Raw genomic sequence first — 15,138 nt, 5'->3', positions numbered from 1 at the left:
TTTCTTTTCCTTGCCTTTTCCTTTCCTTTCTCTGCTTTGCTCTTGTTCCTCCCTTTGCCTCTTTCTTCCTTTTATTCTTTTCACATTTGATTTTTAAAGCTTCCAGTTGTACCTGTGGGTAAGAAACTTTTTTTTTTTTTAAAGAAAAGCCTAGTGTCCTCAGACTTGGAATATATTTTGCAGGTCACATAAATATATTATCTAATTTACTTCAGTTGTACTACCTGTATGAATAAGGTGTATGTTGAGTGTATAAGGGCTGAAATACCAGCCATAACATTTTATTAGAAAATACCAAATGCATTTTGTTATAGATCAATTCTATAGTAACACATTTTAAAATCTAAAACATTTTCTTAGAACAATTTTCATCTAATACTGAGATTTTTTAAACGATTATTTTAAAAATGCATTAAATAGCATGAAGTCAAACCTGTGAAAATTTTAGGGTACATTTTATGTTTTTAAATGGATACTAGTATTTAAATTTTCTACTGCATCTCATTCCATGAGGCTGTTTGTTTCTGATTCTTAATTATCAGACAAAAGGACACATTAAATAAAACCATACTGTGTCTAACTGAAGTGTTAATGTGTTTTGATTACTTTCTCGATTTGTTTTTGTTTATAGATGTCAGAATTGTAATTGTCATCCTGCAGGAGTCATTAATGGGACTTGTCATCCCGTTACTGGACAGTGCGTTTGTAAACAATTTGTAACTGGCTTGAAATGTGACAACTGTGTTCCCAATGCTAGTAATTTGGATGTCCGCAACCTATTTGGCTGCAGTAAAAGTAAGTGGATGTTGGTCTTAAAAACATGTCTTTCAAATTACTGGCTTTTATTGGTTTAGTGAATGTTAAATTAGTTCTGTAATAGTAATGATCTTTTCATATTTCAAATTCTTACAGGGGTTTTTTTCCATAGCTTTCCTCTATCTTAGCTGCCCTTTCTAGAAAAATGTAGTTAAAGAGCTTTGTAGTTTTGCATCAAACACTGAGCTTGAACTTGTGAGTTACTGAACTCCCTCAGCTTCCATTAGATTTGGGCTGAGGCACATAGCAAGACATGGTTTCATCCTCAACTTCACAAGGCCTCCACCAGTCATGATTGGTGAAAATGCAACATGTCATAACAGATCATCATAAATTGGGATGTTCAGAGTGGGCTAAAGCTATGTTGACAATCAAGTGAGACATTGATATGAATCACATTGCAGTTGAGCATCTGCACTGCTCCAGTTGCAATGAATCTGGACTGGGATGGCAAGGCATCAACCTTTGTATGATTCCTGATTAGTCAAATGACATTTTCAGTCTTGTTTGGTGGATTATATCTGTGCTGGCATACACTGGCTGCCTATCTGCAATAGCAATTCCACTATTGATATCAGTGGTCAACCTACAGCAGTAGGGAATTATAAGAAAAAGGAAAAACAAGGAGAGATAGAATGAAATATTTAAGGCTAAATCCTATTTTCAAAAGGCCATGGCTTGACTACAAACGTACTGTGACAGCAGCAGTGGCTTGTACCATGTCATGCTATCCCGCATGGGTTGCTTTGAACTGAAAACAGTATCAATGCATTTAGATTGAGGATGATCTATAACTGGCACTGTTACTCAGCACTACTAATTAGGCCACTCACCCCTCTGTAGCGTAGATGACTATACTGCTTCTGGTTCAGGAGGCAGAACACACAGTGTGTTTTAGGATGCTGCTTCCAGATCTGTTAAGGTTGAGATATGGCCTTACATTCTTAGAAATCTAAAGATATACTTGTAGCATGTCTCACTATTTGGAGTGAACTTAATGGTTGCCCATAGTTACCTGAACTACACAAGCTGCCCTTCCATGTCTGCATACCTTGCTACTCTGCATTCATAAAATACAAAAGAAGAGACAGGATTGATTTCATTGGAGAGGTATAAGAAGTTGAAACAGAGCCCTTCTAGGAATCATGCCTGATACTTTCCTCTCCTTCTCTGTTTTGCTCTTATTCCAGGTAGTGGTGACAGGTGGGGTTCAGAAGTGCTGCTGGCAAACTTCCATCTTCTGTTTTCATTTTGCTTACCTTGGGTGAATACTGAACACACTGCAGGGGCAGAGCAGGTTAGGGGAAAGTTTGGCTTCACGGCCTGATGGTCAAGAAACTTTCCAGGGTATTGCTGGACATCTTTGGAGGGGATGAGTTTTCATGTAGGGAGTAGGTGGGTTCGAGCTACAGAGGAGGCCTGGGGGAGAGCCTTAGTAGCAGTACAGACATACTCTACAAACCTAAAAAACTGACTTTAGGTGATACTAATAGTTATCTCTTAACTCCTTTTATGTCATGGATTTGTGTTTGAGACATTCCTGCAAAGTATTAGTTTACATAATCTCCCTAGGCATTTATATTATTTTCATCATTATGATCTCTCTATGATTATGTACTATATACAAACACAAATACACAGACTCAGAAAGGTGTACATAAACATATGTATAAGTTTGAGTTTTGATCCCAATATGTGTTTGAGCTGTAAAGCAATTTAATATTAAAACTATATGCCATTATAGAACATATACTACTTCAAATGGGACAGAATGAGGCAACTTTTTTTCCCCACAGATTAATTTTATCAGACTTTCAAGGTGACCAGGTTCTGGATTTTGGTTCTAACCTACTTTTAGAATATACAGTACCTCTCTATTTGCATGAGAATTAGGTTACACATTGTTTCACATTAAAATGTATTTTTTTCAATAGAATGTATAAAAATATACTTAAGTCATACTTCTGTGGCACTTTTCGTCTTCAGAGTGCCTTGGACACACAAAATAATCTACACATTGTATCAGTATCTGTTTTTTAAAAGTTCATAGTAATTCAACTGTTTTTAAAAATGGTTTAGATCGCTAATATTATAGACTTATGTGTGGAACTGTAGGAAACAACTCATGTAGTATTTTAAATAACAATCAGAGTCCTTTTCTGGACATGAATGATACAGCAGCTGCAATCTTCTTTCAAGTCTTTATGCCAGAATTTCCTAATTGTTGTCACCAATTTTAGAGCATTGTTCCTCCAAAATAATGCCCCTTTGATAGTTATGATTACTTTAAAGAAACCATAATACTATTAAGCGCACTTTTCATAGAAGCCTGTACTGTCAAAAATCAATGCTGAATGCTGGAAAGAAACAAGGGGCAAAATTCTAGGGCTCTAACAACTAGTGTAAAAAGAGAACAGAATTAAGTCCAATGGCAGCTAGATTAGTCTGCATTACATATAAATGTTAAGTCATTTTAGGCTGAAATTTTAAAGGTACTTGGGTACCTAACTCCAGTTGATTTCACATTTCAATGGAAAATCAATGGGAGTATGGCCTCTTTATATCTCAGCAGACTAACTCATGGACTTTTGCTTTCTACTTGTTAGATTAATTTATATGGCCGTTGGGATTAACTAAATGGAAATAACACTTCTGCAAAAAAAAACAACAGATAATTAGAATAAAGCTTTAAAATAATATTGGACATAAATATAATCCATCTGTAGATAATATCCTAAACACAAAGAACAAGGGATTTTTAGAAAACTGTGGTATTATTGTTGTTTAACTTCTGTGGCATTTCCAAGTGTCTTTGAGCTGGCTGCTTTGATGCATTAATTTGGTTTGTGTACCTAGATAAAAAGCTTTGTTGTACAGTTCTTCTGATGGTTCAACATTGTTTATTGATATTGTCTGTTTGACAGTGTTTTTTCTTTTTAGCAGCAGAGGAATCTTCTTTAAGATTTCATTTCAATATATGTGCATGTTTATTAATCACCTTTGTTCTGGAAATAATCTTTCTCTGTTTCTTTGTTTGTGCTCTAGCACCATCCCAACAACCTCCACCCATGGGACAGATTCTAAATGCTTCTGTTATCTATCTTTCATGGAGCCCACCTGATTCTCCAAATTCCAACAAGCTTGTCTATAGGCTATACAGAGATGAGACAGAAATCTATACAATGGAAGACCACCATCCCTATAGTGAGTGCTGACAGAAGAAAAATGCAATGTTTAATATATAGATAGTATTTATTTATTTTTATTTTAAGTTTCTGTAGTTATTTTTGGTAAGGATTTGAATTCATTTTTTTCAGTTTTTCTGTGGAGTTGGGGCTTGATTTTGGAGGGTAGTAACTGAGCACTCTCTGAAATCAGGCTTATATTGAATGTGTGTGCAATACATACATGTGTGTCTGTGTCTTAAGGGGGACAGCAGCCAAGAGAAGCAATCTAGGAGAGCTGGTTTACACTGCCTTTGTGCTAACTCTGTGATCTCTGCCAAGAAGCACTCCCTAGCCTTTGCTCCCATGCTTAGCATTGTAAATCTCAGGGTGTGGACAGATATAACACTTGAACTGTTCTAAGAACGTTACTGATTGGAAACCAGTTTATAATTGTCCCTGGACAGAAGTGTCTGCATATACACTACTACAGGTTTGAAAAAGAACCCTCACCTTTTGGTGATTGTATTGATGCCAAAATGCCACCAGGTAGTAGTGGAGTGCCCAGACTATCAGCCCTTTCACAGAGCAGTGGAGGGGTTGCTAAGTGCTGGGGGGCTTTGTGGTCACCTGCTTGTGATTTTATGGTGGGGAGAAGGGGAGGGAGTGCTGTTCTAGTGTGCCAAGCTCATTTGGGGTGAGAGACAGGCAAGCCACACAACCCCCACCCCCAGCCCCTTGCAACCCCTCCACTCCCCTCCACACCCCAAATGAGCCTAGCACCCTGGAATGCTGGGCCTCTAGCAGGGAAGTGAAATTGATAGTGCAGCCTTCAAGACAGGGATTAAAAAGCTTTGAAGATGTTGGGGGCGGGGGGTGGTGGTGCAGAGCACACAGCCCCTGAGAATTACAAGCAGGGGGTCACACATCTGGCAGGGGCAGATCTAGAAGGAATGCAATGGCACAGTTGTGCCTCTTCTTTCTGCCCATACCATGCGAGCAGCAGTCCCCAAAGCAGGTAAGAATCTCTCCTCTGCTTTCCCTTATATCTTCAATGGTACATCCTCCTCCCTTCCCATTCCCCACTCTCCTGCCTGCCAGTGCTACTTTCCCTGCTTATGGGATGGCAAAGGGCATGCTCCAGAGCTACTTCTGCCATGCTTGAGCTGGGCTTAGCAGGGGACAGCAGCAGTGGCAGTGAGTGAGTTCCCCCTCCCTATACTTGCTCCCAGACGGGAAAGGAACACCTGGAGTAACTAGGCAGAGAGGAGAAACCCTCTCACTGCTGTCTCTATTGCCACTGTTCCCAGCTAGAGCAGGGCAGGAGTGCTTCCCTTAACCTCTTAGATAAGCTGGAGATAGCGAGGGTGGCAGAGGCAGATGGGGGAGAGGATAAATAGGAGGGGAGGGGCATGCTGCTGAGGAAAGAGGGGAAGGGAGCAGATGCTAAGAGTGGAGGAGGGGGGTTCTTACCTAATTTGGGGATGTAAAAGCAGTCCCTGCTTCTGCTCCCATGGTGCCATCTGCCCTGTGTTGGGGGACCCTGGGAGCAGGCTTCTGGATCATAGAGTCCTGGCTGCATTCCAGAGCAGCCCTTTTTCCTGCATGTGCTGTGGCGGGGCTGAGGAGAGGTGCGGTTTGGGATATCTGCAGAACTGACTGGGCACTGTACACAGCATGCTGTTTGACCCTACATAATAGTGAGCTGGTACATGGAAGACCAACTCCAATAGTACTTGATTGTCCCAGGGTGCTTTTGAAAAGTTCCAGGAAATTTAAGCCAGTCTTAAGTGCTGTGCACATCTGGAGTCTGGGGGTTTAAAGTGTATGTAGAATGTTCTGAGAATTACATCTGTCCAGACCCTCAGGAGTGAGGCAATGCAGCCACCTCAAAGTATTGCTGAACACATACCCAGAGCCATTTTAGACTCTCTGTCTTGAGTGTACATATTGACACATACTCAAGGCTGCTCTAAAGCAGTTGTTCTCAACCTTTTTCACACTGGGACCCATTAGTATAATTCTCAGCTTGCCACAACCTGGCCCGAACTCACATAGTCTCTCTCTCTCTCTTTCCCCCCACAATCCCCACTCCTTTGGCTGCTGCATCTGGCCCCCTCCCTCCTCTCCAGCTCCTGGGGCTGCTCTCACAATGTTGTGTGCTTGCCAGGCCTCTGGCTGCATGCTGGCTCCATGCAGGCTGCCAGCATTGTAGCATGCGTGGGGAAACTGTGTGATTCCCTGGGACCTCCCCACGACCCCTTACAATGCTCCTGCAACCCACTTTTGGGTCGCAACCCATGGGTTGAAAAATGCTGCTCTAAAGCAGCCTTATTGCCTAATTTTGGGGGCTGGCAGGCAGGGGCTCAGAGTAAGCGGGTGAGTTGTACTTCACAGTAGCACTCTGGTCTCTAAGGACCTTGTTACATGGGCATTTTTGGCAGCTCCTGGAGCTCTTAGCCCCTAGATTGTCTGCACATTAACACCTTAAAATGGCTTAAAGAACTCATTATGCGGCTCAAAGTTACTCCACTCCAGGGCAGGATTATCTCTTTATCTGCACAACCCAGCTCCTATTCCATTAAGATAAACTGCTCAAATCGAAGGTATGACTGCTCCAAACTCCAAGCTAGCACTAAGCTGATCAGCATTTGTGCAGCTCACAGCACACAATGTAAAAAGACCCTAAATGTAGGTTGTGTGGACATGTCCAAGATGATTTTAAGCCACTTTTTAACCTTCTCAATCCGTGGTTGTTCTGAGAACTAGGAAAGCTTCTGGTAGCCTATCTACATTACATCCTTTGGGGAAAGATGTACACAACCTGCTATGGCAGTGGGAGCCAACCTTTTTGGCAGGTATGCCACAAATTAAGTTCTTTACCCTCCCTGAGTGTTGTTCTGAGTCCCTTCCCCTGTATGATTTGCTGCTCTGCTCTCTGCTTCCTGCCCTGTGTTCCTTGCCCCATTTGCTACTCTGCTTTCTGCTCCCTGTCCTATCTGCTACTGTGCTGCAAGCCTCCTCCCTGATCTGCCACGTGCCACATGCAGAGCTTGCCTGGGCCACATGTTGTACATATGCTGCAGGTTGGCCACCCCTGCCCTTGGAGCCTATTTTATATCATGTACCTCTATTCCAGGTCTCCTTGGTGCTCTGAGCTGCAGTCTGGGCCCCTAATATGTTCTTTCCTGACATGTATTTTCCAGCAACCTTCCTTTCCCCCCAGCCACGTTGAATCTTAAGGGGTAAAGGGAGAGAGAGCTTCATAGTTGTCTTCTTCAGTTTCTCAGAATTTTCTCTGGCTTATCTAGTGGTTGTTTATGCCACTCTGACTTCCATACAGTAAAACGATTACAGAGAGTGAGTTTTTTTTCATTCGTTTCAAAAGTGAAAAGTAAGAAATTAAATTGAATCTTTGTACAAGTAAAGCCACCATAGTTTGTTCATGTTCATAATACTGTACTGCATAATCTATTTAAAAACAGAGTGCAATGTGAAGATACTATTTCATGATTTCACTGATATATTTACTGCTTTAAAACTCTAAAAGTATACTAGTTGGATAATCAGTCTTAAATATACTCCTATTTAACAAACCATTATTTTCTAAAACCATACATTTAGTTTAAAAAAATAAAATGTCTGACATTTCTTGGCAATCACTATAATTAATGATGTGAAAATCATCTGCTCCATGGCATTTGAACAGTAAGAATAATTTGTTAATACTGTCAGAACTTTGTATCAGCCTGATAATATTCTGATGTTTATTACTTTATTCTCAGTGTGTGTGCAGCATCTGTAATACACACAGAAAGAGCTATTTAAGTGCAACTGGGTAAAGACAGATCTTATTATTAAGTGAGAGTTTGAAAGTGTAGATATGAAAGCACTGAACTTTTCAAGGAAAATTAACAATAATCTTCCAACTTGGCCTGATGATTTGACTGGTAGTTTTGCAGAGTACTTCATTAAAGTGATTTTTAGAACTTGTGTTAGCTTGGCTCTGGAAGGCTGATGTTCAAGGCTGGGTACACTTGAGAGATAACAATGTTGGTCTAAAGCAGAATATTTGCTATCAAATGTGGAATAAATACAATAGGTTGTTTTAGATTCAAAATCCTAACATGTTCAATGTAGCTATTTAAAAATATAAATGAGTGGGCAGCTTATGGACTAGGTATGGGTTATAGAATTTTTACCCTTAGGTTGCCAGTTTTAACCAAGGTTCATAGATTTCATAGATTTCTAGGGTCAGAAGTGACCGATTAGATCATTGAGTCCAAGCCGCTGCCCTGGGCAGGAAAGAGCGCAGGTTGTAGTGACAGAGAATACAAGTGGTCTTATGAAATGAATTGAATGGTTTTAGTCCGGTTCCTAGTAGGTAGGTATGCACACTGAAAAACCTCTACTACAGTTGGCAGTAATTGGCTAATCAATTGGGGAAAAGAGCAAAGGTGTCAAGATTTGAGTAGGTATGGAAATTAGACTTCTCTCTCTACGGATAGATTTTCTTGATCTGTGGTCCATTTCTGATACTTTGGTATACCATGAAGAATTTTTACACTGCCACTGTCTTCTTTGTATATTTCTTGACCACGGTCTGCCATTCTAATTTGGAGTATCTAGCAGGGGTGTGCTGAATGGGCTGTATTCAATTCTGATTCAGAATTGGCCCAAATCAGGAACAGTGATTCGATTAATTGATTCAGATCACTGTCCCTGATTCAATTTGGACGAATCTGAATCTGAAGATTCAATGCTGATTTGGAGAATCAGCAATTCAGCTATAGACACAGCTTTAAATATTTTTTCTACACGTGTCAGGGTACCAGGTGTGGCTCATGAATGCTGTGATGCTGGGGCAGATGGAGCATCCCACAAGAATGTGGGGGAAGAGGGGCCCTGTGTGCTCAGCGGTGAACCTGGAAGTGGACCAGAAGTACTGCTGGTCTACTTCCAGGTCCACCGCCAAACATGCTGTGGGGCCTCCCATGTCCCCTCTGGCTCAGTGATAGGATGCAGGGAGACCCCAGGTGCTCCCCCAGACTCAGGAGGCACCAGTCGCTGAGCCAGGGAGTGTGGGGGTGCCCCCCACATGTTCCCTGGTGGACCCAGAAATGGACTTGAAGTGCTCAGTGCCATGGGTCTCTTTAGCCTGGAAAAGTGCAGGCTCAGGGGTGATCTGATGGCCACCCATAAGTTTATCAGGGGTGGCCACCAGGATCTGGGGGAATGTTTGTTCACTAGAGCACCTCAAGGGATGACGAGGTCGAACAGTCATAAACTACTGCGAGACCATTTCAGGCTGGACGTAAGGAAGAATTTCTTTACTGTCTGAGCCTCCAAGGTCTGGAACAGCCTGCCATCGGAGGTGGTTTAAGCACCTACATTGAACACCTTCAAGAGCAAATTGGATGCTTATCTTGCTGGGATCCTATGACCCCAGCTGACTTCCTGCCCTTTGGGCAGGGGGCTGGACTCGATGATCTTCCGAGGTCCCTTCCAGCCCTAATGTCTATGAAATCTATGAAATCTGCTTCTGGTTTACTTCCAGGTCTGCTGCTGAGCATGCTGGGAAGCCCCCCATGCTCCTGTGGGATGCTCCATCTGCCCCACCATCATAGCATTCACAAACCACCTGGTACCTTGAAGTATGTAGAAAAAACATTTAAAGCTGTGTCTATGTCTGAATCACTGAATCTTTCCAAATCGATTCAAAGGGTTCCAATTCAATTCAGAGAGATTAAAGGGTCTTCTGATTCAATTCAGATTTGGAGATTTGGCCACTGAATCGGGCTGAATCTCTGCCGAATCGAATCAGGGACCAAAGCTTTGCAAAACCCTAGTTTCTAGCATCACTGATATTGATATGCCTCACCCCTTTATCTTGTCTACAAAGTCTGTGAGGATGCTGTATGCTCATGGTACAGGTGAATAAACAGAGGAAAACAAATTCTGTGCCTTTTTCTGTGCCTTGTGTGCAATAGTAAAACACCCATTATGTAGCCTATGGAGGTATAACTTGTGCTAATAAATAGATTTGCCTTAACATGTATTGTATAAAAATAAGGCCAGTTAATATGTTGGGACCTAACTGAACTATGACTATTCTTGGACAAACCCTGGAGGTACTCACTGACTTGTTACTCGCACAAAATTCCATTGGAGCTCTTGGGAAATGAATAAAACTGGAATCAAAGAATAAGACATGACTGTTGGCTTTGGATATGGCTTATTAATAATTATTTCTCCTCTCCTAGCATTTTCAAAACAAAATTTCTAAATCCTTTATAAACAATGTTAACCATCAAAAATTCTCCTGAGAGAGGGGTGGATATTTGTAACCCATTTTACAGAATAAAAAACAAATTTGGAGTAAAAAACAAAGTATGGAAGAGGGCCTTGGCTTTCTTCATCCTGACTTCCCTTTTTAACTGGTACAGCATGCTCTTATTTTCTAAGTATGGCTTTATTTCTGATGTAAATTGGCAGGTAAAATATAATATAGTATTTGCATATTATAATATTATATATTTATATATAACTATTCAAAGAAATGGGTATTTTTCTATGTCTAATGCAAAGGACAAAACAAATGGTTAGGGTAAATTTCCCCCCCACTAAATATGAAACAGTGAGGATAGCATCATCAGAATGCAGAGTCCACAAGCAAGAATAAAAACCCTAGTCTTGGTGTTATGAACCCCACCAAAGCTTGGATTCACAGAGTGTCAGTTAGGTTTTCTTGTGTTTGTTTCACTGATATGGCATACGTGGTCTTGAAAAGCCAGCGTTATGCTGTATCCATTTACGTTGCTTTTATCACGTATGGATTATGTTATACTTTCTGTATATCTCTTTATGATTTTGAACATGGTCTAGTCATGGTCTAGGAATGCAGACTTAAGGAAAAGGAGGTAGGCAAAACTGCTAAGTATCTCGTGCTATTGTGTTATATAAGGACACTTTGAAGTCACAGGAAGAAGGGGCTCTCCTTAAGATTGGCACCCAAGGTTTTATCTGCCTGCAATGAGAAAAATAACCTCACAATAGCTAAGGGATCTCAAAGTACAAGACATTACCTAGAAGAATTCCAGCAGGAATTCCTGGCACTAAAGAACATTTTAGAGGATTCTGAGACTTGAGAAATTGGGGCAGTACTGATAGGGGAAGAGGCTGGCTTGGAGGTATTTAGGGGACTATCTTAGGGGTAGATGGGTTTTTGGACAATCCCAGACTTTGGGATGAGTCCAGGTCTTTAGCAGTCAGCAGGAAGGCTGATCCCTAAAAATACTGGTGAGACCCTTAGAGGGCCAAGATTGTAGCCAGATATGAGGGGAAGAATCTTTATTTATTTTTGTATTCTGTTACCAAACTCATAGCCAGTTCTTGTTGTATAAACCTTTATCCCATGTAATAAATCCTTTTGTTTTGTCTCCTTACTGATTGCCTTTGGTAAAGAGTGATCTCAGGGCAAGTGATATTCCAGGCTAAGGCATTTTGTGGAATGGGGGACCTAAACTTCTTTCACAACCCAAAGGAAAGCCACCTGGGGCTGGCAGAGTGTCCCCTGCTGCAGCTCTGGGGTTTGGTATAAGGGTAGTGGAGTGGAGGCTTGCAGGGATAAGGCATTTTCCAAGGACAAACCTTGGTGGTTCCTTGGAACAAGCAGCTGGACAGCAGGGAGAAACTCAGGGCTCTGAGGGTACCCCATGGATGGGTTTGTGACAGGTCTTGAAATCTTTCCCTTTTCTCCCATACTTTTAACACCTTGGAGCTAGTTAGGGCTTGGGAAGATTCTTTGGCCTTTCAAAACATGCTTAAACGGCAGTAAATTCAAGGCAAGTTTCTAGATTTTTGACAAGTGGAACATAATTTTCTTCTTACTTGTGTGTTTTAGGTTCTCAGAACTTCACTGATACTACTTTATTCCCGTATACCTTCTATTCCTATTACCTCAAGGCCAGCAATGCTCATGGTTCCACAAGAAGTGCAGAAGTAACGTACAGGACAAAACCGGGGACACCCACAGGAAATCTACATTTAAATGCAGTCTTTCCTATTGGCCCACGTTCCATTTCACTTAACTGGACAACCCCATCAAATGACTCTGGGCCTATAGAGAAGTATATTTTGGCATGTACTAATTCATTCAATCTAGAGCCTTGTGGCCTGTATGAAGGTTTAGAAACCTCAGCAATTATTTGGAATCTGGTTCCGTTTACAAAGTATATTTTTTCTGTTCGAGCCTGCACCAGTGGAGGCTGTTTGGAGAGCCAGCCAGTGACAATAATTACTGCACAAGCTCCTCCAGAAGGACAAGATCCTCCTTCGATTCAAAATATTAGCTCTACAGAGCTTACGTTAGAATGGTCTCCACCTATAAAGCCAAACGGTAAATCTTAAAACCTAAGATTTATTCATGACAAAGCAACCTACCCTTTACATTCTTTAAATTAGTGTTGTTATTTGGATACCAGCATTGCATTTTAGCATAAGAACACAAGTATCTATATTGTTTGCTGTTTAATGCTGTTGTTTTTCCTTTGAGGGTCAAATTCTGGTTTTGCTGAGACATTCCAGTGATCTGTGTTGAAAGCAGGTTTTAGCCCTAAATAAACCTGTCTATATAAAAAGTAACATTCACAATTATTTTTTTTTCCTGTGGCCAGGACAGTTAGTTCACATACAGCATTTCTATACTGTATTGGGATGGTGCTAGGGAACACTGCCAAAATGGTGTGCCCCACCTATTTATTCCTCATCTATGTGTCTTGCATGCCAAAAAAATGACTTTTAGTTGCCATTAGAGTAACATTGGTCACAAATGTGAATCTCATGAATATGCCAGTGCCTGAGAGTGTCACTGTTCTTGCCTTGGGAACAAAACAAAAAAAGCATCGACATGATTTTTTTTCCCATTTGCAATTCATGGAGGAGGATTGAGTGGGTAGGCTGTTTTTTTATGACAGTGTTCCTTAGTACCATCTGACATGGTTGAGACCCATCCACAGATACAGGGCCTATTGTTGCCTCTGTAATAGATGAGCAAAAGAAAAGCATGAACTAAGAGAATTAACAGAGGGAGACTATGTTTTTACAAATTCTGTTACCAAACTAAATGTTACAGGTTATATCATTTCCAAATATTGCAGGTCAGATTTGCATAGTTAATGTTTTGGGGCCAGATTCAAATTGATTCTGTAGCCACCTCAAAGGGCCAGAAATACCTAAATTCCATCCAGTTCACCAAAAGTTATTCAAATTTGCTTTTTGCTAGCAGCTACAAGATGCATGTCCATTTTATACTGAAAATCTCTTTACATATCTACGGTTGGGCTTTGAAAGGTGTTAACTGTCATAGCTCAGTGAAATACCTATTGTGTTATTGCGGGGGTGGGCAAAATGCAATCTGCGGGCTGGATGCAGCCCACCAGGCCATTCTATCTGGTCCGCGGGGCCCCTAAAACATTTAGAAAATTAATATTTATCTGCCCCCGGCTGCCTGTCACATGGCCCTCGATGGCTTGCCAAAACTCAATAAGCGGCCCTCTGCCCAAAATAATTGCCCGCCCCTGTGTTATTGTATAGATTAGCTAGTACTTCTTGGTACTACAGAGGCTGTTGGTAACTTTCTGTGCATAGGCACAAGAAGATGAACATGAGCTGCCAATGCCAGATCGCGGCCAGCAAGGCCAGCCATACCTTGTCATGCATCCAACGTGCATCTCAGGTCAGTTCAGAGAGGTGATACTCCCCCTCTATGCGACTTTGTTCAGGCCGCAATTGGAGTACTGTGTCCAGTACTGGGCACCATACTTTAAAAAGGATGTGGTCAGCCTGCAGGGGGTTCAGAGGAGGGCCACCCATTTGGTGAGAGGGCAGCAGGACAGGCCCTATGAGGAGAGACTGAGGGACCTAAACCTGTTCAACTTTGGCAAGAGAAGGCTGAGAGGAGACCTGGTAGCTGCCAACAAACTCATCAGGGGAGATCATCAGCAAATAGGAAGAGCCCTATTCTCCCCAGCACCACCTGGGGTGATGAGGAACAATGGTAATAAGCTGATGGAGAACAGGTTTAGGTTAGAGATCGGGAGGCAATATTTTACAGTTAGGGCGGCCAGAATCTGGAACTGACTTCCCAGGGAAGTGGTCCTTGCCCCTACCTTGGGTAAATTCAAAAAGAGGTTAGATGATCACCTGTCTGGGGCCTTGTGAACCCAGCATTCATTCCTGCCTGTGGCAGGGGATCAGGCTAGATCATCTGTTCAGGTCCTTCCTGACCCTAGCTACTATGAAACTATGAAGTGTGAGGAACAAGTGGAACAGAAAGAATGTTTAAGATTTCTCTACACAGCCAAATGAAGACATCATTGTAGCATGGGCAAGCATATCTGAGCCATCTTCAGTCTAGCTAGCATGGATTAATAGGAGTAAAAAAAATGGCAGTGTGAGTTTCAGCACAGGCTATTAACTAGAATGGGCACTCTTTGTTGGGGGTAGATCCAGGATTTGGTAAATGGGGTTTAGGAATAAGCAACCTGTGCTGCAGAGGTGGCTGAATCTCTGCTCCTAACCTTCCCCCCAACCCGGGCACAGTATGGACAGACTGTGCCTGGGAACCACCAGGAAGTTTTTAAAGACCGCAAAGCAGCTAAGAGTCCCAACACCTTTCCCTTTTTGTTAAGAGGTTTGCCCCTTCCCCACTTCCTCTGCTCACCCCTGCTGCTTTCCCTCCTGTCTAGGACTGGAGGAAGATTCAAAGCCACTCCTGCCTGCTCCAGCAGGGCTGTGCGGGTACTGGGGTCAGCTGGGATAGCAGCAGTGGCAGCAGTGGTGGGTGGGTTTCCCCTACCTGCACTGTCTCCCCAGGGAGCAGTGCAGGGAAGGGGAAAGCCCTTGCTCATCAGCTGCTGCAGTTGCTGCTGTTCTCCCAGGTGAACTTAGCTCCTATGCAGCCTGGCTGCAGAAGGCAGCAATGGCTCTGAAGCTTCCCCATCCACTAGACAGCATGGAAAACAGCAGTGTCAGGCAGGGAAATGGAGGGGAAGGGGCATGCCTCTAAGCATGGAGGGGAAGGGTGGGGCAGAAGTCTCCTGCAGGGCATACCAGTCCGGTGTGCAATCACCCCACTTCCCCCCCCCCCCCCCCCCCC

At 42.4% G+C, this 15,138-nt stretch overlaps 1 protein-coding gene across 1 annotated transcript in view; it reads left to right on the top strand.

The window, feature by feature from the left end:
- Positions 1 to 15,138, top strand: part of USH2A (usherin) — a 756,200-nt gene that overhangs the window by 145,757 nt on the left and 595,305 nt on the right. Inside the window, exons 14-16 of the mRNA XM_019516454.1 lie at positions 632 to 795; positions 3,862 to 4,020; positions 11,884 to 12,378. Of these exons, the coding sequence (XP_019371999.1) occupies positions 632 to 795; positions 3,862 to 4,020; positions 11,884 to 12,378 (818 nt within the window). The remainder of the gene's footprint in view (positions 1 to 631; positions 796 to 3,861; positions 4,021 to 11,883; positions 12,379 to 15,138) is intronic.

This window comes from Gavialis gangeticus, unplaced genomic scaffold, assembly GCF_001723915.1.
Source record: "Gavialis gangeticus isolate Ggan-Ray unplaced genomic scaffold, GavGan_comp1, whole genome shotgun sequence".
Taxonomy (NCBI): Eukaryota; Metazoa; Chordata; order Crocodylia; family Gavialidae; genus Gavialis; species Gavialis gangeticus.
The sequence above is the reverse complement of the archived record's forward strand: the minus strand, read 5'-3'. Positions and strand labels throughout refer to the sequence as shown.